This window comes from Lissotriton helveticus, chromosome 10, assembly GCF_964261635.1.
Source record: "Lissotriton helveticus chromosome 10, aLisHel1.1, whole genome shotgun sequence".
In the NCBI taxonomy this organism is placed as follows: Eukaryota; Metazoa; Chordata; class Amphibia; order Caudata; family Salamandridae; genus Lissotriton; species Lissotriton helveticus.
Window position 1 is genome coordinate 707,833,704 of NC_136071.1, and position 26,901 is coordinate 707,860,604.

The 26,901-nt window shown below is 45.7% G+C and overlaps 1 protein-coding gene across 4 annotated transcripts in view; it reads right to left on the bottom strand.

The window, feature by feature from the left end:
• The window catches only part of CNPY1 (canopy FGF signaling regulator 1), a 511,443-nt gene that overhangs the window by 290,161 nt on the left and 194,381 nt on the right, over positions 1–26,901 (bottom strand). For all 4 annotated transcript variants that reach the window (XM_078663256.1, XM_078663253.1, XM_078663255.1 and 1 more), the window contains exon 2: positions 20,115–20,211. In XM_078663256.1, the coding sequence (XP_078519382.1) occupies positions 20,115–20,211 (97 nt within the window). The remainder of the gene's footprint in view (positions 1–20,114; positions 20,212–26,901) is intronic.

Below are 26,901 nucleotides of genomic sequence, written 5' to 3' on the forward strand. Positions count from 1 at the left end.
CCCAAATTGGACTACCTGATGCTGTACCGGGATTGTAAGGCTTACTGCTCAGAGTTGTCTGTAAAGTATTACTGTACCATCGTGTGAAGTGAACCTTAAAAACCGCAATAAAGCAATTAAAAAAAAAAGTCTGTTGCTTTAGGGAGTTTCTGCACATCTTGTGCAGAGACCTAAAAGCAAATCGGTGTGACCAGTGTGCAAATTCCTGTACTTGGAGTATTATTATTAGACAGAGTCCAACCACAAAACGGGATGATAGGAGGGTTGTTGTGGAGTCTGTGCTTAACTATAGCAGCTACCAGAAGGAGCATTACCGAACCTAAGTAACTTGTTCTTCTGATAGAGACTCATAGCCGCAGATTGAATAGAAACCAAAGCTGTAGCTACTAGGAGGTGGAGCTGTGGATGGACTCAAAAGGGAAAGTCATTCAGGACTGAGCAGGCAAAATGCCCTTCTCAGCGAACATGGCTGTCCAGACAATAGTGCTTTGTGAATGTATGGAGGGACCCCCCCCACAAAGCTGCCTCGCAAATGTCCAGGACCATGGAAGCAGCTTTGGCCCTGGTAGCATGAGAATGCAGTCTTTCGGGAGGTTGTTTTTTAGCCAGCACATAGCAGATCTTAATGCAGAACACGCAGTAGAAGATGGCTCTTTCGCACTGCCTTGCCTTTTTTTGCTCCAGAGAACCCCACAGGAGCCGATTGTCCACCCGGTGATCTTTGGTTCGATCAATGTAAAAGCTCAGTACTCTCTTGGGGTTCAAGCAATAGTTTTTCCTCCTCTTTAGAAGGGTGAGGCGGAGCATAGAATGCCAGCAATATGCTCTTCTGACAAATACAGAACAGCTTCACAATTTTAGGATAGAGTGATGCCTGGGTCTACAAAACTAGCTTATCTGGTAAGAAGGTGGTGTACAGTGGGTTGACCGAAAGAGCTTGAAGCGCTTTCACACGCTGCAGCAATTTTATGGCAACAAGGATTATCCTCTTGAGGGTGCATACTTGCATGGAGTAGCTGTGAAGCGGCTCAAAGGGATGCACATTCAAAACGTAACGACAAAGTTAAGGTTCTACTGTGGAATGACAAAGGAAGAGTTGAGATGCTTAGGTTGTAAACCTTGCCACATCGAGATCACGAACAAGACAGGGACTGAAGTTTCGACTTGGATCTGTCTTCCTACAAAGTCTTCCACTGCTTGGCAAAGTAAGGTTTCGCGTTATGGTCTCATATGGCCTTCAGGGTCATTGACGTGCCCTAACTGCAGGCCTTAGAGTCGTGGCTCAACACCAGGAACCACAGGCAAACCTGATGAGGATCTGTCACAGACATTTGTTTGCAACAGTCCTTACTCATTGTTTTGGTAGGTGACATGGCCTTTGCACACTGTAAGCCAATTTTTTTAATTAAGGTAAGAGTTTTAAAGAGAAGAGAGATAGCTCCAGATCAATGCTTGGTAGTGCGGAAAGAAATGAAATGACGTCATTGCGGGAGTGTCGCCTATATTGGCTCCATACTTCATTTTCAAAGCAGGACGGCATCAGTGCACAGCCGCAGGGTGCCACCAATTGGGGCACAGAGGTACTGCTGAAAAGTTTCCAGATCCAGTCCGATGCCTGTACTCAAAAGGTGATGGATCTGCAGCTAGAAGTCTCCACTGGGAAAGTGGTTGCTAAATCAATATTTCTTACCCAATATTCATTAAAATGCAACCCATACGTGCAATTAACGGTTAATTCAAACCCAAAGTATGTGTGCACAAACCCACAAGCATTATGCTCACACAGCAACACACCTATAAACAAACACACAGATATGCTCCATTTCAAAAGAATTTGTTGATGTGTGTTACTGTGCGCAAGAAGTGAGAGCTTGAGTAGAATAAGAGATAGAGTAAGGCTGTACATGTTGACGCTCACCACTAATTTCTAATGGTTATCTTTTTCCAAGATAGGAGTCCCTATAGTAAAAATGCCTAATTTCAAACTGTAGAATAAAGAAAGCACTAAGCTGGAAAGCGACAGAGTGTATCGAGGATACAAAAGGTAGCATTACATATTTGTCCACGAAAACTTAAACACGATTTGCAACATGTACTCTTAGGATAAGCTAAAGGTATACTGTGTCCTATTTTCTTCGTTTCTCCTCCATTTACAATGAATCCACAAAAGCTCAAAGGTATTAGTACAAAATGGCAATCTTATCACATTGGTAAAGAAAGCAATGTGTTTCTGTTTACATTAAAGCGGGGTTTGTTTTCCTGATTGTACACGGATTTATAATTATTTCTAGCCACGTGCAATGGCTTCAGTGCACTCTTTTTGTAATTGCAAGAAAACCTAACGTTTTTTAAAATAAAAGAGAACTCCTATTCTAACACTGGGGGAGGGGCGAGGGATCAGGGGGCGTAAACGCTTCAGTTCCCTTGTTTGCTGCCATACATCTGTTCTGATCCGCGTGTGCTGTGTGAACATCAAGCTCAACCTGGTACTAAAACCCCTTCTGTTATCGGTATAATGGAAGACACCGTGTTATCTCTCCAAGAGCTACTTTCACTTAAGAATTTGTCAGGGGATTTTGAGACTTATGTAAATCCGTGCCTGAAACCACACAATTCCTTACGGATCATTTATAGCAATATGTTGTTTGAAGCATCTAGTGACTGCTGGATCTCAGGAGATTTTGTTGCTTCCGGTGCGTTGTATTGCCATCTGTTAAGAGGTTCAACCGCTTGTCGGTAGGCTTTGAATTTATAGATGTAATTGTTGCCCATCGTGGTATGACTGCCAAAAAAATAAAAAGTCATGCCAGGGGGGTCAGTGCTGCTGCTACGGAGAGACAAGGATTCCCATAGTAATTTTATGGACACTATGCATGTTGAGCACATTTCATAATATCAACCCTTTGTGAACAGTGAGGAGTAGCCCTTAAACTGTCAGACTGTTTGCTGCCCTCCCCAACTCTGCCTATTCCATTCACTTCACCATGTACGTCTTGTACTGCAGCGAATTCATAGGAACCATTTTTTTCTATTTGGCCTTCTCCCTTGTAGAATTGGAACAGAAGCTGATCTTCTGTTGAGCTACCCGATAAAAATGATGGGCCTGATAGACAAAACGATTTGTGGTTACAAATACTGCAATTCGCAAAATCAAAGGTGTTGTGACAGAAAAATAGATTTTTTGCATATGCTAAATCCATTTTGTGGCTCAGAAACTGTGAATTGCTAAAGGGTTTTTTGACTCAATCCAAATCACAGTTGGCTGTTCATGAAAGTGGCATGCCTTTCAAAATGAGATGAATCAATGGATTATGATCGCAAATGTGGTTGCAAACCGCTGAACAATTAAGCCACCTCAAAGGAGGTGGTAACTGATTCACAAAAGGGAAGTCCCCTTTGGAAATTGCCAGGTGGTGGGGGTGTGGAGCTCGGTAATGGCTTAGAGACTGCTTCATACTGCCCCAAAGGTCGCAAATATTGACCTGACAAATTTATATGCATTAGGCAACATTCTGTGACTGGACATTTTGTGATGTGACCTATTAGCCATAAGTCTTATTGCAAATGAAAGGGTAACAGGAGGTTGTGTGCAATTTGCTTCCACTATTTGGAACCTGTCTTTTTGTGCACCAAGCCTGATATTCCTAGTTTATGCTTGCAAGGAAAAATGACAACAGAAGAACAGGAAAAAAGATGAGCTGGGCCATATGTAAAGAGAAGATTCCGAAGAAAATATGTAAAGCAAAGACACTTCTTGCCTGGCACCGGCGGCTAGGGAGTCGATGCTGATCTGCAGCATTGTAGGTGAGGAGAATTAAGTTAAATGGCTAAACATTTTAGTAGTTTTCTATGTGCTCAGACCTGGATTTACTGATCGGAATTCCACATGTAATTACCAATTCCATGGGGTTTAAAGTACAGATGTACCACCTACTCTGAACAGGTGGTAAATGAGTGAGTGGCAGTCAGTGCGGGGAGGGACGCTGAAGGAGAGAAAAATGGTGCCCAACAGGGGGGCAGCATTACATGCTCCCCCCTCGTGTTGGTGGCGGGTCGGGGGGAAGCCATGGGCAAATGGCCAGGCTGCACCTCAATTTACTCACAATGAAATTTTACCAGCCGAATTTGTCTGCTAATAAAATCACATCTGATGTTCCTACACTCAAGAAATCCGGGTGCAGAATACAGGCCTAATTATGATTGAGAGGAGCAGCATTCCCTCCAGGAATTCTGCTCCACTCACCTTGTATCCGGGGTCCAACTACTGAATGTTGCTACAGAATCGGCATAGCATGAACTGCTCTAGAGGTGTCCCCCCAATCAGAAGACATTCTGGAGCTGAATTGCACTTCTAGAATAAATGGGCCCAGAACTGCTTTGTGCAAGAAGACTAGGTGGTGAACCTGATTTAAAACAGGTTACAGTTAAAAAAATATATTGATTTGGTGATGTCAGTGTTAAACTATATTAATCAGGATATGTCCTTATGAGGTTAAAATTTAGATCCTTAGGTCGCATTTGCATGAGCCGAGTTTTTACATTATATGCTTTTCCTCAAAGATGCCTCTCTTGAATAACAATTTCTTCTGTTTCTGCAAATCTGAGTAGAAAGCAACCAGTCTACAGGATTCAACTAGCTTAGGCTAATGTAACGTTCGGGATACAATTTAATTTCGTATGCTTTGTCTGGCACAGCAGACGACTCAATGCCCTGGCAACCAGTGGCGTAACGAAACTTGAGGGGGCCCCCCTGCAAAGTACCTGGAGGGGGCCCCCACGCTCTGGACCCATTCAGGAGCTCTCAGGGTGCAGCCAGCCACTCCTGCACAGTGCTGGAGGGGGCCCTCCGGAGCTTGCCCTCCACATCGCTGGGTGTGCGGGGGCTATTGTTATGTCACTAGTGAGACAATAGGTTAATGAGTGGGTCTGGTGGCTCAGTGGACTAATGAGTCAACTGTAGGGGCTTCTGTTTGACCTCATAGTCACAGATTCAAATCCCAGTGGGTCCACTCAGCCTTTCATCCTTCTGGGGTCGGTAAAATGAATACCATTGAGTTGGGTAACAATAAACATGTTATTCAACGCCAAGATACACGTGCTGTACAAATACATGTTATGTTATGTGAGAGGATAATAAGTGAGAGGATAGATACATGGGTGGATGAAAGGATGACAGAGTAAAGGGAAAATTCAGAGGCTGGATGGATGGCAGAGTAAATGGAAATCTGAGGAAGGGTTAAAGGATGGTAGAGTAAATGAAAATCTTAGAGGATGGATGGATGGATAAAATGGCCAATGGATGGAACGATTGAAAGTTGGATGAAATAATGAATGGATGACAGAATGTAAAGGTGAAATGATTGATAGCAGAAGGTGGATGGGAGAGTGAAAGGATGAATGAGTAGATGCTTGGATGAAAGAGATAGAGGAGCACTTCTAGGTTGTTTTGGACTCACTTGCTGTGCTTGCTTGGAACCATAAGAGCTTTGGTTCGAAGTGGTAGGATATTCTAATTTTTATGGCTACTCCGTTACACACAGGCATGTCTCTCACTCTGCATTCACCCATCCCCTCCTCTTCCCATGCATTCAGACAGACGTGCATTCACACAGTCACACACTACCCCATGACTCACATGACTTACCCTCTACTTAAGCAAGCACGCCTCCCACTTTGCACTCATGTGGGCACACCACTCACCCAGTACTCACACAGGCACACCACTCACCCTGCACACACACACTTATATCACTCGCTCTCTGCTCACATAGGCATCCCTCTCACCCTCTCACATGGGTAGACCAATACTCACTCACAGAGGCACACCCCTCCTTGTGCACTCACATGGGCACATCCTACCCCGTGCATTCACCAAGGTTTATCTCTCATCGTTCATTTACAAGGGCTCAAATATCCCCTTACATTCTCCTTGGTGCCCATGCATCTACAACAGCTTAGATGTCACCATGCACTCATATAGGCTCACCTATCACCATGCACTGCCACACACTCTTCTTTCACCATGCACTAACATAGGTACACCTCTCACCCTTCATCCACAGACTCCTCTCTCACATAGACATACCACTCACCCTGCAAGAACATCAGCTCACGTCTCAACAGGCACTCACAGAGGCACACCATGCATTCACAAGGTCTGAAGTGCATTCACAGAGGACCCCTTTTCACACTGCATTCCCACGGCTCAGCTGTCACTCTGCACTCACATGGGCTCAAAGTCAAACTTCACTCACCTTCTGCTAAGACGGGCTCACCTCTCACGCTGGAGTCACAACTGCAGCTCTCACCGTACATCACAGCGCCACATATCTCAATCTGCACTTGCAGTCACACTTCTCACCCTGTACTCACAGTCACATCTCTACAAGCGCAGGATTCATAGCCTGGGATTTCTTCAGACCGCGCTGCCTTCGAGACAGCTGCTGCCCAGATAGCTGCTCAGATTAAAGCATTTTTGGGACTGGCACTTTCCTTCTCTATCACTCTCTGCACATTCGGCACATACGAAACAAAGGGCACGCCACATCTGCAAAGAGGGTGAACAGTTTACTTGGAGTGTGACATTACAATGTGTAAGAAACACTGGAGCAAATTGGTGCTTGTGCAGGTAAAGTAAAAAACACCCAAGTGCTAATCATGCAAACGAACTAAACTGACGCAGTTAGTTGCTCACAGCTAGGCTTGCATTTACATTACTCCGACGTAACGAGGGAGTCTACCTTATTAGAGGCAACATGTTCAAGTTCTGCCATGAAAATGAATTTCTAATCTAAGTGACAAGGCGGGCATGCAGAGATAATGTTTAAACCAAGCCTTGTGAGGACTGTTGAGTCCTGGTGGTAGGACGACTTTAAAATACTCAGGCCCCAGCCGCTGCCAGTGGCCTAACAAAACATGAGAGGGCCCCCTGCAAGATGTGCCAAAGGGGCCCCTCACACTGTAGGGGATGAGGGGGGCCGCCTCTAATATGGGTAAGCCTGGGGGCTGCAGGGCCTTTGTTACGCCCCCGCAACTATGTATTGGGTGGGGTCCTATAGGGCTACTAAAACCTGTCTTTCATATTCAAGTGTTGGTGCATTGAACTAAGTTCACTTCTGTCACCTGTGGGTGTGAAAACATAACGTGTAGAGCTGAAGCACAGACTCAAGTTCATGCAATACTAGACAGCATGATGTAGTAAGTTACACACAGTACTCAAAGCACACAATATTAGTCTGCACAATGCACTAGGTAGTACTCTTCACTATATGGTATATATAAGGTACATGGCCCAGAATGCACAGCCCACTATATAGAACACTATATTGTTGAGAAAAATGTCAGACTGGGGGGTACATTCAGCATTCCTGAAACCGAAAATTAAATTACACACTGGGTCTTGGACCAGAGCACAGAAAACTGAAAATGGGTCTGTAACAAAGAGGATTGAGACACCAAACTGTCTTAGACCAGGCTGCGTTCTAGCCCTTCTGTGTTCTCTCTTTATGTCTCGGATGCACCTAAAGCTTTACAAGGACCACTGCCTTTGCCTCCTTGATAAGATACATATGTAATCCAAAGCATAAGATTACTCAGTCATTTTGGATCTCACGCCTATAGGCTTACAGCAGTTACTGGACACTTTCTCCATTGATTGCAAAGAAAATCATTTAAGAATAAACTTAGCCAAACTAATATCATGGTGTTCCAGAAAAAGAAATATTAAGAAAACCAAACACCTATGATTTGGAAAGAGTGACTACTTATGTTTACTTGGGAGTGACCTGTTCTTGGATGCTGATTGCAGAATTATGTATGCTAATTCAATGGCACATGCCCTGGGACACTTAGGAAGTTGTTTCACAAATAGAAGATAGACCTATTGGAAGAATCACTCACGATGAAAGCTGTCAGCTTGCTATTGTCTGAGAGTGAAATACTGAATGCAAAAGATGTCAAAAGAGTTCAAGCTGCTGAGTTTTCCATCTGAAAGAAATGAGTTGGTCTACCACATCGGTCCCCAAGATGTGTTAAACTGGACCTGGGGCTGGTTAATATCATTCATAAGAGCTACATACCACAAATGCGTCACTACTGGTGAAGCTTTCAAACTGTAGAAATAGATTCCTTCCAAAATTCGCCAAAATGTTCTGTGGACAATTCAAGTGAGATTCAATCATCTAAAAATATATTTAAATTAAACCTTTGTTTGGATGTTCTGCACATTCATCTGGTTGGTTATTGGTTATCTGCGGATTTGGAGGCTCTCTGTAAAGCTTGATTAGTCATCTTTATGTTACTTATTGCTATATTTGAATATAAATCTGGAACGAATGAGGTGGACTAATGCCCGGACAGTGGTAACAAGTGTGGAAGTGACAAAATAATTCCGAAATACTATTATAAAATGTTCCTCATTACCTCGCATAAGTTGCCTTTACTGGCCGCATAATTTAGCTCAACCCTGCCGGATAGTCCGGCCATTCCCTGCCGCATAACTCCGGTAGCCCTGGTTATCTGGTAAGCCTCCACCACTTCTGAAACACAGGGTTAATTCTGAACCACCCCAAAGTGACTACATAAAAAAAACAAAAAACAGGTAATTATTAAAGTGCTGCAGTTCGAGGAGCTGTCACGTGAGCGAGGTATGTGGCCACCAGGGTCGGATTGGGATCACAATTTGGCCCGGGCACCGACGAAAAAAGTGGCCCACATTCAAGGGGCGTGGCCCACAATTAAGGGGCGTGGCCCACATTCAAGGGGCGTGCCCTTTCATGGAACACCATTTGGTTACTCTTTGAGGTCTAATTTGTAGAGAAATATTTAGTCAATTAAGCCTTTTAAAGCTTACAGAGCAGGTAACATTGGTAAAGACTAGGAGCACTGCAGTTCTGATAACTGAATACTTACTTGCAGTCTAAACGCCCTGCACAATGCCGTTAGATACTCTTTCCCAACCAGCTATGTCCTAGACTCTAATCATCACATGAATCAGAAATCTAGCATAAAGTGACCTCCTACAGGGGTCCCACTCTCTGGAACACCTTACCCCTCACCCTGAGACAAAATTCCAATCTAAGAGCTTTCAGGAAACTCTTAAAAACACATCTGTTTCTGACTATTTAATCCTCGTATCCCTCCTATTTATTTTTTGGTCTCTGGCTCCTAGCTTATGGTAAGAACACAAGGGCGGAGATACCCCTTCGGGGGTCGAATTCCTGCGCTATACAAGCGAATAAATAAATAAATAAATAAATAAATAAAGGGTAAGACTGGAATCTCTGGGAATAGAACATGTAATAACAAAAGTAAGAATTCACAAACGAGGAAAAGGCAGTCTGGGGTGTAAAGAATGCTGGAAAATGTATCTGTACAATCTAGTCATAAATGTATTTCACAACCAGCAGGTGATGTCCATATACAAAAAACACAATTCGATTTATGAGTGCCAATTACAGTACACATGATCCGATTTTTTATTTAAGGGCCTTGGCGATTAAGTGATCTGCCCAGAATCATAGGTTGTTGAGCAGACGCTGGGACTCAAACTTGAATCCCGATCTCTGCAACTCTGGCGTCAGGCCACATAAGCCTATGCATAGACCAGAGACGTTTTAAGGCATGGGCAATGTGGGCTCTAGCCCCTGGCCCCAGCCTTTCAGGGAGCCCCCTGATAGAGCCAGCTCTGTTTTGCAGAGAATCTTGCCCTAATGACCATGCATATTCCTTAAACAGATTGTTTTAAATACAATTTTTTAAAATTTATTTTTAATATGGGCGATGAGTAAGAACCTATCACAGAGATTTTGCAGAAGAATGTGTTTATGTTTCATGCAACATCCATAAAAAAAAAAGTCTTTGTGATCAAACAGACCATCACATATGAGAAATGGGAGGATGTCACTGAGATTATTTTCAGTAATTTTAGTGAGCTGCTACTGTGTTGTAATATTGAAAACACACGTCAATGTCCTTGAATATTAGATGTAAATACATTAAGAATTTGGACAAGTATGGTAGTGCTCTGTCCAGTGACCAGCCGAAAGAGGGCATCAAAGAGCAGAAATTGGATTATAAATTCAAATCTGTTCGAACAGGGGTCCAAAAATATGTTTGGCCCAGGGCCCCCAAAATCCTTAAGATGTTTGGCACAGACAAGGAATGAAAGTGAGAGGATACTCTTCTTGCACAGGATACAGGGCCAAGGTGACAATAGCCTACATGCTGAGCAACTAAAAAAACAGCAAGGCCCCTTTCTGTCACAAAATTATTCGAGCCTTCCAGCGAAGGAGCACCTATTAAGCAGGAAGCCCCTGCTATTACTAACCTACTCAGCCCTCCCCAGACCTTCAGCTCAGGAGCACATGAACAGCAGTAAGGCCCTGCAATTAGTAAATTAATCAGCCCTCCCCAGCCCTCTAGGCCTGAGGGCAATGCCCTGGCAGGGGAGCACAAGACACAGCTGCTGGGTCATCCACGGTAGCCAAGGGGAGGCTGAGGTGAAGATGGTGCAAGTTCCAAAAATTACCTGGCCCCCACAGCGAGACCCATTCTTCCTCGCCCACTATGCCCTGAATGTGAAGGGCTGTGGGCGAGGTGTTAAAACTAACACTGTTGATGTGCTGCGTGGGCCCCTATATGGGGCCGAGGTGAAAGTGGCTCAAAGGCCTGAGCAACACCTGGCCCCCAGGGAGGCCGATTTTTGCTAACAATCACCCCCTCCCCAGCCACCCTCAGCGTGATTGCTTTGCAGGGCAGGGGGTGAAGGAGAGGCCACAGCGGATAATCGTACGGCCGCACAGTGAAGCTGCATTCATTTCTCTGTCTCTGTCTCCGTGCCCTCTGTGGGCCGTTTTTTTTTTCCTCCCCTTTCCTAGTCCACAGAGAGCACGGAGACAGAGACAGAGAAATGAATGCAGCTTCACTGTGCGGCTGGGAAAGGGGAGAAAAATAACCGGCCCACAGAGGGCACGGAGACACCGGCCCTTCGGCCCATGCCCGAATGCCCGCATTGCCAATCCGCCCCTGGTGGCCACGCATTTTAATTAAAAACAACCAGTTTCCCTCTGTATAAGTAAGTACAAGGCATATTATTTTCAGAGGGTCATCATCATCACAACGATGACAGATTGGGAACTACAACCGTCGGAAAGGACTTGAGCTGGAGTTTACTCACTGAATAAATAACCCTGTCATGTGTAGGCACACAGACACCCCCCTCCCTAGGGCGTATCCACAGTTAGATCACATATGTCATTTTGGGGAAGGGGAACTTTTCCACGTACATGGCTACTTACGATGTGACGCTGCTCCGGCGATGACTATATGAAATGTCAGTGTGCCATCTGAAGGGGAGGCCTTTACAGGATACGGCTCTAGGGATGCTTCACCCCAAGGTTCATCCTGTAATCTAGGGAAATATTCTCTTTGGTATCAAGGTCATCTAAACCCAGATCGATTGGCAAGGTGTAAGGTGCTGGGTTTGGTCCAGAAATGTCTAAGCGTCTGGCGGCAAATATTTAGAAGCGTTGGCAGCACTGGGTGGCATTTTCTTTTTTTTTTTAGGACTGATGTAAGCACTAATACTTCTAAGATTGCCGTCAATCATCTGCTACCTTTCTTTTGGTATTGGAAGGCGGTCATGCAGACGTGTTCATTTTGGGGGTCCATCTATACTGTGTATTGCAGGCATCAGCGGCATCAGTAGGTGGTGTCAGTGTAATGGGTGCCAAGGGAGTGATGGACTTGGTCTGGACTCCCGTGCTGAGGCAGGCTTCATTCTCTCAGCCTGCAGCAAACACGTGCAGCTCAGTCTCAGCCATTATGGGCGGTACTGTATGCTTTAGCGACAGTGCTCCCTCGGACGAGGCCGCATACTCTTTGCCATTCCTTCTTATGGAGCAGAGAAGTTCGTTGTTTAACACTTGCTGGATTGAGGTGCAGTTTCTCCCCAAATGAGTTTGTGTGCTGGGTGCAAGCCTGCAGTGCAAATCCAAAGCTTTGCCTTTGTCTCCTGAAAAGGGGGGCTGCTCGGCCCTCCCGCCCACATGGCGGTGCGGCGCCCCCCCTCCCCCGGCCTGTCGATGGTGGGGCGTGTCGCCTGGCGATGACGCGCGCGGCGCGCCCCACCACCGATAGGTCGAAGCCTCCCCCATGACCCGGAAGCAGCTGGATAGCTTCCGGGGCATGGGGGCGGGTAGTCTGGGGGGCGGGTCAGCAGGGCCGGGCACCCCCTGGCAGGACAGGAGCATAAGAGGGCCGGGGAGCGAGCGGAGCGCCCTCTTTGCCTCCGACTCGCTCCCCGCAGACCTCGCCGCCCCACGCTTGGGGCTTCTAATTTATTATTTTATTTTGCAGGACTCTGTGCAGGATTGGTGTGGACCTCGTGGCCTCAAGCGCTGATCAAGAACGTCGGGGATTCCGTTTACGGGCCTCGTGGCCTGAGGCGCTGAGCGGCAGAGAACCAGAACGTCGGGGATTCCGTTTACGGGGATCAGCTGGTTTGCGGGCATCGGGGTAATTTTAGCAGTGACACGAGCTTTTCCCAAATACGGTGAGTGAGGCGAGCCTGTGAGAGCCACGGACTGCTGGGGGTAAAGGAGGGGGCCCTGTGCACGGGACGAGTACCGTGTAGCTGCAGCGCTTGGTGGGACACCATATGTTGGGATCGCTTAGCGAGCCGAGGGGGTTCTAACAGAATTGTGTGTTAAAACGCTGGCAATTCACTGCCTGAAGGGCGAAGCAGGAGTTGGCAGGGCAGCCAGTAGATGGGAGACCAGGGAGGGAGTGTACTTTAGACTGCCTGGAAGTTGGTTTTTACTGTTAGAGACCCAGGTTTTTTGCAGGCCCTGGCTACAAATAATTTAGGCGATACCGGTGATGATGGTTTAACTCAATTTTAAGGCCTAGTTTAAATATCAGAAGTAATAATACTATTGTGCAGGTTGGCATACTAGTACCTTGCCTGGATAGCACCCTTGTAGCCTCTGCTGATTGAAAGAAAATTTTGTGCATTATATTAACATTTGTTTCACCCTAGGAAGCTTGGTGGTGCTTCTTGTTCAGCTGCTTCATCCGGTGCAGTCAATCGATCCCGTGTGCTGAGGACGCCATCGGACAGGGGTCACCCAGGAGATCGGTGGTAAGGGGAGTGAGGCGGACCTGCACTTCATTGCTTCTGGAGGGCCGCCGGGCTTGTGACCTTCCTACAAGGGGTTGGCGCTCGCCCACACGCTAAGACTAGCTAGTGTGTTTGCGGTCACAGTTGCATGGTGCTTACGGTCATCTTCACATCCTCTATCTACAAAGAAGGTACAAGTGCACACGTGCACTCCAACATTAGTTTAGGCTGGGAGTAGAGGGCACTGGGGTATTGTATTAGAATGCCAGGCCCACGAGTGAATAAGAGGGCAGGCAACAAGAGTGCTCACATGGAGCTAATGTTTCAAACTATGATGCGTAAGATGAGCGCGATGGACAAGCGTCTTGGGAAGATAGACGAGCTGGGGAGGAGTGTGGCAGAAATTAATGAGAGGTTAGATGGCCCTACGGGACCACAAGCCAGGCCAAGAAGGATTACTAATCCGCCATTGCCCAGAGGTGATTTTGTCACTCCCCCTAAGAGGGGCAAGTCCAAAAAAAGGGGAGGCACAGCGCCGAGGAACTCTGCTGAGGGAGTGGGAACACCAGTGGTAGTACCTACTGATACTCCTTTGCCTATGGACACCCCCGTAGTGCCCCCAGTTCCACCGGCGGTCCCAGCTCCGGTTAATGCAGCTATTCCGGTGGCCCCACTCGGGTCATTGCCCCTGTCATCCCCATGACCACTGCTCCCATCCCCGCCGGGGTAACAACACCACCGGCCAGCTCGGTCCCGGCAGAACTGGCATCCCAGATAGCCGCCGTTCTACCCTGGTTGCAGTTGGGGGGGGTTTTGCCATCTTCACAGGATCATTCGGCAGAAGCCTTGAAACTGGTGGAGGTGATTAAGTTGGCCAGGGCGAGTGAAGCAGCACCAGTGGCTCCAATTCCTTCCCATACAGGTACCTCCAGCGATCAGACGGCTAAGAAGGATGGAGCAGCACCGCAAGTCAGTAACAGTGGTAAGGAGGTGGCTTTGCCGTTGCTAGAGGATGCTGCTATACGCTCTAGGAGGGAGAATCTGGCGCAACATGTTTCTCAGGCTGTGAAGGAGTTGATATGGGCAGGCAAATATATCAACATTTTCTCATTGCTACTTGATAATAGGGAACTTGAATATGCTAAGTCACAAAAGGAATGGATGTTGCCCAGTGAATGGAGAACAGAGTTAGTTAAGTTGAGAGTGGAGGAGACATGTATTAACTGGATGAGGGCCTTTTCTGTGTTCAGTGCCATTACTGCCGAAAAATCACCCAATCTACACGCAGAGATGGCCTGTTACCAAAGCAGGATTGCAATGTGGAGCGAGAAACACGTAGGGGATGGGTGGAAGGAATATGACATTGCGTTCAGGAAAGCTAAAGAATTCAATCACTCTTTAACATGGGATATGGTAGATTCCCTGTCATGGTACAGCCAGATAACTGGGGTATCAGCAGCGATGGGGCCAACAGATGCACAGAAAATATACCCGTCCAAACCACAACAGCCCTTTCGGCATGCGCAGGGAAGTGAGATTCCAGGAAAGGGTAAGGGTTGGGGGGATAAAAAGGGTGTATGTTGGGATTTCAACAAACGGTCCTGTACTAGGGCAGCGGGCACATGTAAGTTCAAACACGCCTGTGCCTTGTGTGGTAACCCCTCACACCCCGAGACTTCCTGCAGATTTAAGGGTGGCAACCAGGGGGCGAGGGGGAGAAGGAAACCTGAATAGACAGGAGGGGGGTTTAGTACCACACACTCCCATTGATGTTATGGCAATTATTCCTTGGCTGACCAGATACCCAGATCACACAGCGGCTAAATTGCTTCAGGAGGGATTTTCGCGGGGTTTTAGGATTCCTGCAGGTGGGTACACAGGCAAGAGTGAGTGTAGGAACCAACTGTCAGTGAAACATAACCCCGGGGTAGTGGCTGCAAAAATTGAGAAAGAATTACGCCTGGGCAGGATAGCAGGTCCCTATGATGAGGTGCCGGTGCACAACTTTGTTTGTTCACCACTTGGTGTTGTCCCCAAAAAAGAGAAAGGCGAGTTTAGACTCATCCATAATCTCTCAGCTCCAAGGGGGGCATCCTTGAATGAGGCCATAGATGAGAATGTCTGCAGTGTAAAATATGCCTCTTTTGACCAAGCGGTGGAGTTGCTTAGGGCCCTGGGTCCGGGGGCATTGATGGCCAAATCTGACATAGAGTCAGCATTTCGCCTTCTCCCAGTGCATCAGGATGATCACCACCTTTTGGGTTTCAAGTTTGATGAGAAATATTACATGGACAAATGCATGCCTATGGGTTGTTCTATCTCCTGTGCATATTTTGAGACCTTCAGTTCCTTCTTGGAGTGGGTAATGAGGCAGGCTACCGGACATCAACAGGTCATGCACTACCTGGATGATTTTCTCTTCCTGGGCAAGGCTGGGTCTCAGGAGTGTGCGTTGGCACTGCAGGAATTTTGCGTGCTTATGCGAGCTCTTGGGGTCCCGCTAGCGCCAGGAAAGACAGTGGGGCCAGCCACTTGCCTAGAATTTCTGGGCATAGAAATAGACTCTGTGGGGGGTTGTTTCAGACTCCCAAAAGAGAAGGTAACAAAATTCAAGGCGTCATTACGCGCGTGCCTTTCCAGAGAGAAGGTCTCTTTGCAACAACTCCAGGAAACTGTGGGCCAATTGAATTTCGCGTTGAGAGTGATACCGATGGCCCGCCCCTTTTCTCGCTCAATTGCGCAGGCAATGAGAGGTCTGCGAGAAAAACACCACCGCACTAGACTGTCACTTGAGGTTCACCAGGGCATGCAAATATGGATGGCATTTCTGGAGGGCTTCAATGGCAGGATTGTGTGGTCTGGCCCCCCTACCACTTCAGCAGAGTTAGGTTTATGGACTGAGGCTGCTGGAAGCGTGGGGTTTGGTGCCATCCTTGGAAACAAGTGGGTCACCCACAAGTGGCCAGAGGACTGGGTGTGCAGTAAGTTGACAACAAACATCGGCTTCCTGGAGTTGTTCCCCATTTGGGTGGCATTGATGGTTTGGCCTGAACATCTGCGCAACAAATCAGTAATATTCTGGTCTGACAACATGACGGTGGTAGAGTGTATTAATCAGCAAGTGGCACGCTGTAGGTTCATACTCCGCCTCTTGAAGGAGATTGTGTTGAGATGCTTGAAATTGAATGTTGTATTCAGGGCACGACATGTGCCAGGTGTCCTCAATAATGCAGCTGATGCACTCTCTCGCCCAAAAATGCAGGTATTCAGGGAGCATCTTCCGACAGCAGAACCTACACCGACACACTTCCCGTCAACACTTTGGCAGATTGGTGCCCCAAATTACAGGACCTCGTGGCCGCTAGCTTAGCCCCCAAGACAAGAACAGCATATGAAGGGGCGTTTGGTTCATATTGTACTTTTCTAGGGCGAGACTGGGAATCCAAATGGGATCTGGAGGACAGTTTTTCGGACTACCTGTGTAAATTGCACCAGGAGGGTCGCTCAGTGGCAACAGCCAACAGGCATAGGGCAGCGGTCTCCTACGCACAGGCAAAAGGAGTGAAAGACCCTAGTAATAGTTTTGTGGTGCGTAAGGGATTGAGGGGTTGGCGCCGCCTACAAGGCAGCACAGCAGACACTAGGAAACCAATAGGTTTGGGGAGGTTAACAGCATTATTGCCTGCTCTGCATGACGTCTGTACTTCAGACTGGGAGATACTATTATTTAAAGCGGCCTTCACGTTGGCCTTCTATGGAGCCCTAAGACTGAGCGATTTGGTTGCTGCCTCCAAGGCAGATAGGCAAGGGGGTATTCAGTTCCTGAACACAACAATACAGGGAGACACATTGTGGGTGACAATTTTGAGATCAAAAACGGATCAGAAGGCGCGAGGGGAGACTGTGGTACTGCACAGGTCAAGTGCCAATCCTTGCTGCCCGGTACGCCATCTGGAGGCTTTCATCAACCAGCGAGATGGATTGTTGGGTGGGCCGCTCTTATTGCACGCCGATGGCACCCCTTTAACTAAATACCAGTTCAGAAGGGTCATGGAGTTGGCTATTACCAGGGTGGGCCTTGACCCGAAGGATTTTGGCACACACTCCTTTAGGATAGGCGCAGCCACTGAGGCAACCACAAGGGGTTTGCAGGTGAACAGTGTTAAGAGAATTGGGAGATGGTCATCCAATTGCTACAAACGTTATGTGCGGGTACACATGCTGTAAAGTACCTTGAGCGTTGCTGACATCAGGTTGTTTTCTGGTTTTTGCAGTTTCTTCGCACTGTGACGCAGGCGGAGGAATCGCTTCGGGGCATCATCAAGGTTCATCGGCAATTCGTCGCGGCGTGGACAACCAGGAACACAGGACGCAGTCTTGCAGGGTTTGGATTGTGGGTCATTCATATGTGAATCGTGCTAAACATGTATTCTTTACAGGCAAGGGTAGAAGGGAGCTAGAGCACAAAGGATGGTCCATTTCCTTCTTTGGGAGGGGTGGTCTCTGCCTCAGCAAATTTAGGAACTTTTTTGCAGAATTGGTCGCCCAACAGGCTAGACCGCCGGCGGTGGTAATTCTTCACCTGGGTGGGAATGACCTTGCTAGATTGGGTAGAAGGGTCCTTCTGGAGGAGATCATCTCAGCAGCAGGTTGGGTAAGGAGGGTTTGCCCTGACTGCACTGTAGTTTGGTCTCAGCTGATACCGCGGCTGCAATGGCGTGGGGGTGATTCAGTCAGGGCATTGAACCACTCGGTAAAGAGGATCAATACCAAGTTAGAAAAACTCTTCCGAACCACCCATTTACAGACCATCCCTCATGGGACCATTTGGGGGGATGAGTTGTACTTACAAGATGGGGTCCATTTGACTGAGTCAGGGAATGCAATATGGTGCGATAATATCCTAGCTTGGTTGAAGGGTTTTTGTGAGGTAGGGATGACCTTTCGAGGAGGAGTTGTGGGGGGGCCAGATCGTCGGTAAACAATGCTGGCCTTTGGCGGTAAGGTCATGATCGGTGAGCAGCAATTTAAGGTCCTAAGGGGGGGCGTCACCATCCACGGAGGGGACGGCCCAGGGGGAGGGGCCACTGGTCCCTCCTAGAACTTCAGGGGCAGGTATATCCGCTAGCTGCTAAAAATGCGGGGGAGGGAGTCACGCTTTCCTTAGGCCACTAGCCACCCCGCACATACACCATGACGACAACTTATGACGCAGAGTGTAAGGGCCCTCCTTGTTGGTTAAATGGAGTTCAGGATGCCGACGGGGTAGGCGGTCCCTTGTCGCGCATGCGCACCTGTAAGTAAGGGCGTGGTTGTAGAACTTGACACCGGTTAGCGACCTTGCCGTCAGGGCCCGAAATGTTAGAATGCAAAATTCAGGTAGGATGTTAGATTCGGATAGGAAACACGCTGTATTAGACTTTTGTTAAGGTTAGCCTTCAATACTTGTCTTCAATACTGTAAATCTAATGTCTGGAATTTTGTTATTCTAACATATTGATGTCTTGTTGATATTCATAATTTTATTGTTTTGTATAATAAATACGGCCGGGGGTCCCTGATCCCCCGCCTTCCAAAGACAATTTGCTTATGTCAATTCTTCAAGGTGAGGTGTGGTAAGCTGGGAGGGGCGGGTAGCCAGTCACGGACCATGTTGAGGGTCCCGTAACTGGCCTTTCGTTTTGCACACAACCTGGAGCTGCCTGCACACCCAGACACATACCTCATAAGATAGGCTCTTCATCATGTGGTCAGTACTTTTGCGGGCCAGTACTCTCGGCAGCAGTTAGGTGTTCACAGCCAAGGCCAATGAAATCAGCCAGCTGAGTGACAAGCTATGACACTGCGCCCACCACGCAGGTTCAGCTCAACAATTCATGCCCCCTCCTCTGCGTCCTCACTTTAAGGCACCCTAGGCCTACGTCACCATTACTTGCAAGTCGGCAAAACAAATTAGGCCAGGCGGCCGCAGAGTGAAAGACGATCCTTCTCACTGTCTCTGGGTCTTCGGATGCCTCATTGGTCATGCGCACACTTAATTGCAATGCGCATGACATTGGAATTGGTCACCAGCCCGACACTCTATGCCTCACACTGAAGAGAGTGCTGCGCAGACGCGGAGACAACTGCGCGCCGCGCACCTACCCAACATTTAATGAAATAAAGAGCCCAGAGGCCCTGCCTGCGCACCAATGATTAATGCAGAGGCCGGGTACGGGGCCCGGACGTCCACAGCACACTTAATTAATGAAGAAGGTGGCGTGCCATGCGCGCAATATTTAATTAATGAGGACGGAGGCCGCGTGCGCACCATTTAGGCTTGCTGGCTTCACTGAGAGTGAGGGGCCCCCGGAGCACGGGGCCCCCTGGACGGAAGCCGGGTGTGCACCATTTAGGCCTGCTGGCTCCACTGAAAGTGAGGGGCCCCCGGAGCACAGAGGCCCCCCCGCAACACGGGGGCTGCGGGGGCCTGTGTTATGCCCCTGCTGGCAACAAATATGCAAAGGACAGTGCTACTCAAGGGTTTTTGAAAATACTCTTATACGTGGTATTGTGACCATAATAAAATCACCAAAGCAGATAAATGCATACTTCCTAAACTCTTATTTTTCTAAACAGCAAACCACAATGGTTTCAGTATACTCAACCACCTTTAAGCATTGGTGCAGCGGCCAGAGCTGCCAACTCAGGAGCTGGGGATCCACGTCTCAGGGTAGGCACAACATCCTGTGACTCTGGGCAAATCACTTTATCTTCCCGTGCCCATGGACAGCGCCTGGATACCCTCACGGGTGATAAGCTACGTTATATAAATCTACAAATAATTCTTATTGTAACAGCTTAAATCTGCCCCATTTACAAAGATCGATATTACAACCCCAAAAGCTCCTATTAATGAGGATTTTCGCTTACTTCCAAATCCTACACACATATTAGAAATTGAAGTATGCACATAGAAGAACTTTACAAACCATATACAAAAATTGATTCTGACCTCCACAGTATAATACAGGATCCCGTTTGCCTTCCACTCGAATATTTGACATCAAGAGAAGCATTCCAAATTGAAACAAAAACTTCATATTGGACACCTGGATGTAAAAAAAGCACACTGTATAAGTCAACGCTTTCAGAAAACAGAGAATTTTTACTTTGAACTGAACAATTCCTTATCTATTCGGTCACTATTTAATTCGTGGCAGCATCTTTCATAACCTTTTTGATGTACAACAAATAGTCGGTAACCCGGCTTAGTAGACTAATGAATGGGTCTGCGGCAGAGATCCGTGAGTATATTGTAGAGTGCACTATCGAATCTTGACGGATATGCTTAACTTTCATCCATCTAAAATCAATAAAATGCTGGCCAATTGGGTAGGAAACAACGAGCACCCCCTTATCGAAATATAATGACAGTTCTAGAAGTGAAATATTATGCACTTGATAGTGTTATAAATTATGTTAATGTTCAACCACAGCAAATATTTCATAAAACCATTTTCACAGACTGCATCAACTTTATAGGAAATTAGTTGTTGACTAAAATCAGCAAAATGTGTGTTGCTCATCCAGTATACACATTCCACAAAAAATAGATGGCTCTCATCCCGTAAAGTGAGTTTATAATTTCAATAAAAGTTAATTCGCTGGTATGAAAATGGTTTCCTCTATTTTACAGACTGCCTTGAAACTTCGAAACAGAAAGTAACTACAGAAGAGAACAAAGTCTATAGAGTCATTATACCAACAATTTCCAAAAGTAAAAGTTTGCATATTCTTGTGGCTAAATGAAAAAGAAAAATGCAGCATCATATTTTGCATATTTACTGCTATCACAGATCAGAACACAGCAGCCACTATCCTACTGATAAAATTTCCTATTTCAAAGATTTAAAACAATCAAAGTAGGACAAATAATTGAAAAAGGGTTCACAATATGACATATTAAAATATTTTTTTATGGATTAATCTATCAAAACTTAGAACTTGACCAATATTTTTTTTAAAACATTGCATGCCCCTTTTAACTACAACTTAACAGACAAATGGCAGTGTATGTTCAATGTTCCATTATAAACATCGGTTAATGGGCCAGTGTGTATAAGCTAAATTTAGCCAGACACCCTTAAAGATTTTCTATGTTTCTTACTGTTTTCATTGAATACTTTTACAATTACTTACTTTATCTTGTCAAAACTCGTAGCCTTTTTTTTAGCTATAAAACAGGTTGTGTTCTTGATAGACTTAATTTAACAAGCATCTGTTTTTTTCCAGCACAGGGTAACAGTGTCTGCACACACAGCTATCAGAATAAATAATTCATGATACCTCTGCAAGTACGTTAAGCCATGCTTGCAGACAAGTGAATGTCCACTCTACATTTTATTTTACGTGTATATATTTAATTACTGAGTGATTTATTGCAATGGGAGACCAAGGGGAACGGGGAACCGATCGAGAAGTCGACAAAGCACAGTGCTTGTGGGCAAAGAAAGAAACAAATATGATGTGGGAGAAAGCAAAGGTGGTGTTGGCAACGACAAGAGTAGATAAATCGTGTTTGAATGTAGAGCATTATCAGTACAGACAGATAGGGCGGATCAAACAATTAATACATTTTAATAAAATAATTAGCTTGGAACATAGAAAAAAAAGAAATAAAAGTGACAGAAGTAAAAACAACTGAAGGGGATACATGAGAAAAAACAAGGCTGTCAATAAAGAAGTGACCATGACAGTGCAAGCAAATATTGTTGCTTTTCCGAAGGCTGCCAAAGAAGCAATAAACCACTCTTGAGGAGTAGCCAGTTATTCTGGCAAGTAAAATCCACCCCAAGTGCCATGGTGGAGAGGGGAGAATCTTTTGCAAGGAGAAGGCAACAGCACTCCAGCAGACAGTATATTAAATAAGCAGAAACAAGAATGAAAGATTTTAAATATTTAAGGGAGAGAGCAAACGAGAAGACCAAAATACCCTTTAATAATGGCTAGAGAAAGAACCTAGAAAAGGTGAGAGGCACAGGGGGCAGGGGATCTGGTAAGTTAGGCTGCAGAGGCAACAAGAAATTAGGTATAGTGCCTTAAAAATAGGCACACTCCAAGAACTTAATTGACACACATAAACGAGACATAAAAGAGAAAAAGAGTGCATATGTGTCTCTCGTGCTATCTGCAAGGACTGGACCAAGTGTGAGTGTGCACGGCACGAGGTAGGCGCACCCAGTGAGTGGCAGCAATGGTGCCCATGGCCCAGGACAATAGAGGCATAAACTGGGAATGATGATAGAAAATGGGCAGGCAGGCTGAGGTGTTAAGCTCCAGTGATGAAGTGGAGGTCAGAGGGAAATGGAAGACTGAGGCAGAAGCAAGAAAAGCCATGCTGGAAGCATCCCACAATGAGGTACGAGTCAAAACCCAGCAGATGTCTGTCTGCTCAAGTAGACCAGGGATAAGCCATGTTTTGGAGGGGTAGACAGAAGGAGTCTTAAATATTGTGTGAACTACTACTCAGCATACAGAGACAAAGGGTGAGATGACCACCCATGTAGCCATTGGATAAGAACACCCAACATAAAGTTGTGTGACAAAGAAGGGCAGCCCTTCACAGATATAGTAACCATCCATATAATTTGGTGAACAGAGCAGAATGTATGATAGATGCCTAGGTTAATCCGGATGGGGAATATAAAGGTGGTGACTAAGGCAAGGTGCTTGGATAGGAGTGCCAAGTTCACTTCGCTGCATGATACCTTTTGCAAACAATGAGATATGCAACATTGCTTATGGAGGTAAATAGAAGAAACATGCCATTGGCTCATGTACCCAGCAAAATAGAAGGTCATCTCAAGGGGGAAAAGAATGTTTTTTCAGATACAAAGGCAATCTGCCTTTTGGATAATGATTGGAGAAAAACAGGTGGAAAACAACAGCATTCAGGGACTTGAGACATTTGGCGATCAACCATGGAGGATTCAATCAAGGACCTCACAATCTAACAAGCTGCAGTGATGACACATGATCATTGTTTTTTCTCTAAGGCCCGGAAGGCTCACAAAATTCTTATGTGATCGATGACTTAGTACCGCTGGCTGCTGGCATGCCTTGTTGGCTTACGAGCTTTACAAGTGTTTCTGCACTGGACTTTTTATCTCTCATGACATAAAGAAACACATACACAGTGTAGGTTTGCGAGTGAAGAGAATGAAGCACATTAGATGAGCGCAGCAGGTAGGGTCGTTAGTTCTCACAGCAATAATTGATGCACCACCAAAACATTGTGAGAGCAGCTACTGCCCTGGCATGAAATTGGTTTCATGAAATGGACGAAACGTTCCTTTGGATTGTAGGGTGCAGACAGGGTAACAAATAATATTGGAAGAAACATTAGAATGCAACAAAATAAGGAAAAAACATAACAATGAAAAATGACAAAGCAAAGCTAACAATGTGAGTCCCATTGTGAAACACCAAAGTGTTTTTCTCAGGCCGGTAACCCTTCTAAGAGATCAGAAAAGGGGGACCCAATAAAACAGTCTTTCAAATAAATGAGTGAATGAGACGTGACGTGTCACTTTTGTCAAGACACCTGACTACTCCTGATCCCATCATCCTATTGATCCACAACCGCACATTTCCTGCCCTGGAGAACAACTGAAATCCTGTCCTTATTCCACACCCCACCATCAGACATCGAGACCGCATGGTCAATAATCTTGGTGACCAATATGGATGGGTACAGAGAACTTGATTCCGCTTTTCTCACTAACCCGGTTTTCTGATTCTGAGCCAATCACCTCAACCCACAGACCTTGTATCAAAACCTTTGCCTGGGCCAGAATATCTACTCTGAACGTCTTTTTTTTCACAGTTTATGCATGAACACTGGTTTATCAGAAAAACAAGGAACACATTTGGAATATAACTCCATTATCCAAGGAATGATCTTATTTGAGGTTTGTTCTGGAGCTGGGCACCCTTAATAACTGTAAATATTTAGACCGTATGTTCATCGCCATCCGGGTAAAAATGGTGTTATAAGTAATCTACACCCCTCTCAGCAAATATGCACTTTTAAGGTCAAACCACGTTCCTTCAAAATTCCTAACACCTCATTCATTCGGACATTAAGTTCTTGCATATCCCTTCACTAAAGCAGGATGTTCTCCTGAAAATACATTACGCCACTCGTCTTTCAACAGCGTCCTCAAACCCCTTTGGAAAACACAAACTGCAACTGAGATGTTCAGAATCCTCCCATAGCACTATCTGGTGGTGAACGGCTGCCATGTAGAGACATGAATGTCTCTGAATCTTTCTATGTGCACAGTATTTCATTCATGTTGGGAGTGGTTCTCGGTCACCCTATATGTTTCAATTAAGGTCACACAGGTTGACAAATAACTTCTGGGTTTGGACAGCCTTGCACTCCAAGACGAATAGGGCTAATCACTTTGAACTCTCCTTGGCTCTAATTCGCCCCGATCATTCAATTTTTCCATTTCCTTGCATAACCCTCTACTAAAACTCAGTGGCACATTAAGAACCTTATGTACAGTGGGCACAGGACCTTGCCTTAACAGGATTTTGAGCTGAAACCCCTTCTTTTTAGTTTGTTGCTAAACACATTCGTATCGTTCCCCATCCACCTCTAACTACAGAATCCTTATTGACAGTAAAATATCTACTTATCCAAGGGAAGGGATGCTTCAGAACCTACTTATTCTGTAAAAGGAATACACGTATCCCTTTTCGGGCCGTACAGTGAGGTGGTCACTTTCTCACTCAATCTGAGCTCTGAAAAATGTCTTTCTGATTATGTTACATCAGGGTTTGGATTCTCGAAAGGCTCTGATTTTACCACCACTTTTTCACAAATCTGAAAGTCGGCAGGAAGTTGTAGTTACAACGTTGAAATAGCCTGAAAGTCTGTGCACACCCACAAACTTACATGTGTAAAAGAGTAGTCAGCAGCTCCTCTCAAATTTCTTCCCACATTGGAAACTGTTGGAAATTTACTCTTGACAAGGGTAGGATTAAAACTTGTCCCAGAGTGCAAAAGAGGGTTGTAGGGTAAGAGAATTAGCAGTAGCTTGACAGATGTTTGCATTAGGGAATATACATGTGTACATCTGCTCAGATGAAAATAGAAATCACAAACGTTTACTAGGAGTATAGTTTACAGACCTACTTCTCTAAATTCTAGTTAATTCCTGTAGGTCATGAACCTGCACCTGTGCAAGGACAAGACTGGTAAGGTTTTGTGGCCTTCTTTAGGAGGCGGCTCCTAATTTATTTTAATGTTGCCCCTAGTGGTTTCAAATCAATTTTCCAATATTATATTTTTCAGTATTTGCATGAACCAAAGTCTCTAGAAAATGTTATCTAAAGATGCTTTACTTTCTTTAATGATTCCAATGCCTGTCAATCACTCTTAAACCCTTCCTTTAAAGAGCTAAATCCTCAATGTGAACTTCCACACTGAACATACCCGCAAATTTGCAAGAACATCTATTCACTTACTGATGTGATGTGTGTTGTGGATTGTGAGTGGTGAAGTTTTTTTGAAGGTTTCATTTCGTACTGCCCTCTAAATGAACCCCCTAGTCTCTGCAACAGTCACTAACATGTTATCCTGTTTTTAATTTGCTATCCCTTTACCAGAAACTGGAGTAAGCCTTCTCTGATTGCTATTGCAACCCATGTCGAGTCACGGGTAGGAAGGAAGTGACTTCATTATTGAACTGGAATGAAACAGAATCTTAGGCCTCTTCGGAACAATAGGGATGTTTAAAAACAGGTTCCCACATAAAAAGTCTTGACAAAAACTCTCCAATAAGTTGTGCAATTCACTGAGTTGGGCAAAGATAAGCATTCAACCTCCACTGTTAGACATGGTACAGTGGAAAACGTTTAGCCATGGCACTAAAAGACTTGATGTTTTATTTTGGCGTAGTCACTTTGCCAAACATATGCTGCTTGTGAACTCTGTATTAAAGGTCTGGGCATGTTCTACACACTGTAGCATTACTTTGGTGACAGTATCCCACAGTCTCACCATCAGAACCACTGACACCCCAGTTGTTGTGTGATGAGCAAAGTGGAAATTGTGGAACCTGGGACACAGTTTTTGTTAATCCAGACCTCTTCTTGTGACAATGTGTGTGCTCTTGGTCAATAACTATTTGAACATATTTCTCTGCTCCTTTCTTTGAAGCCATGGGACTAAATTCAAACTAAACACTGGTGGTGTGTGATAGGAAAACAGGTCTGTATCCTAACATTCATTTGATTTTCCCTGTGGGAGAGAGATCACCCAGACACATACTCCACTTACTAAAATGCAGCATAGTGAGAAAGTTAAGGACCTTGAAACAAGGAATCCTGCACTGGAGTGTTTGTACCCCTATTTCATTAAGTTTTTTGATCATGGTCAAATCATGTTCCTCTTATCTCTTTGTCCTTTTAATTGCCATTACGTGATAGAGCTTGTCGAGCAACTGAACACTGAAGTCAAGCTTGAACCAGGTGCGTGGCTCTGACTCAGTTTGAAGTTGTCTTGGATTCTCAAGCCGAAAACAAGTTGAGCCTTCATGTGGCTTCTGTCTGCAACCCATGCGATAATCTCATACACCAAAAATGAAAGACAAAGGGGCCGATTAGGATGGCGGACGGACCTGCGTCCGTCCGCCACCCCAGAGGTGGAGGGACCGTCCGCAGGGACAGCGGCGGTCCCTCCGTGCAAATTAGGATGTGACTGCCACCCTGGCGGTCACATCCTGTAT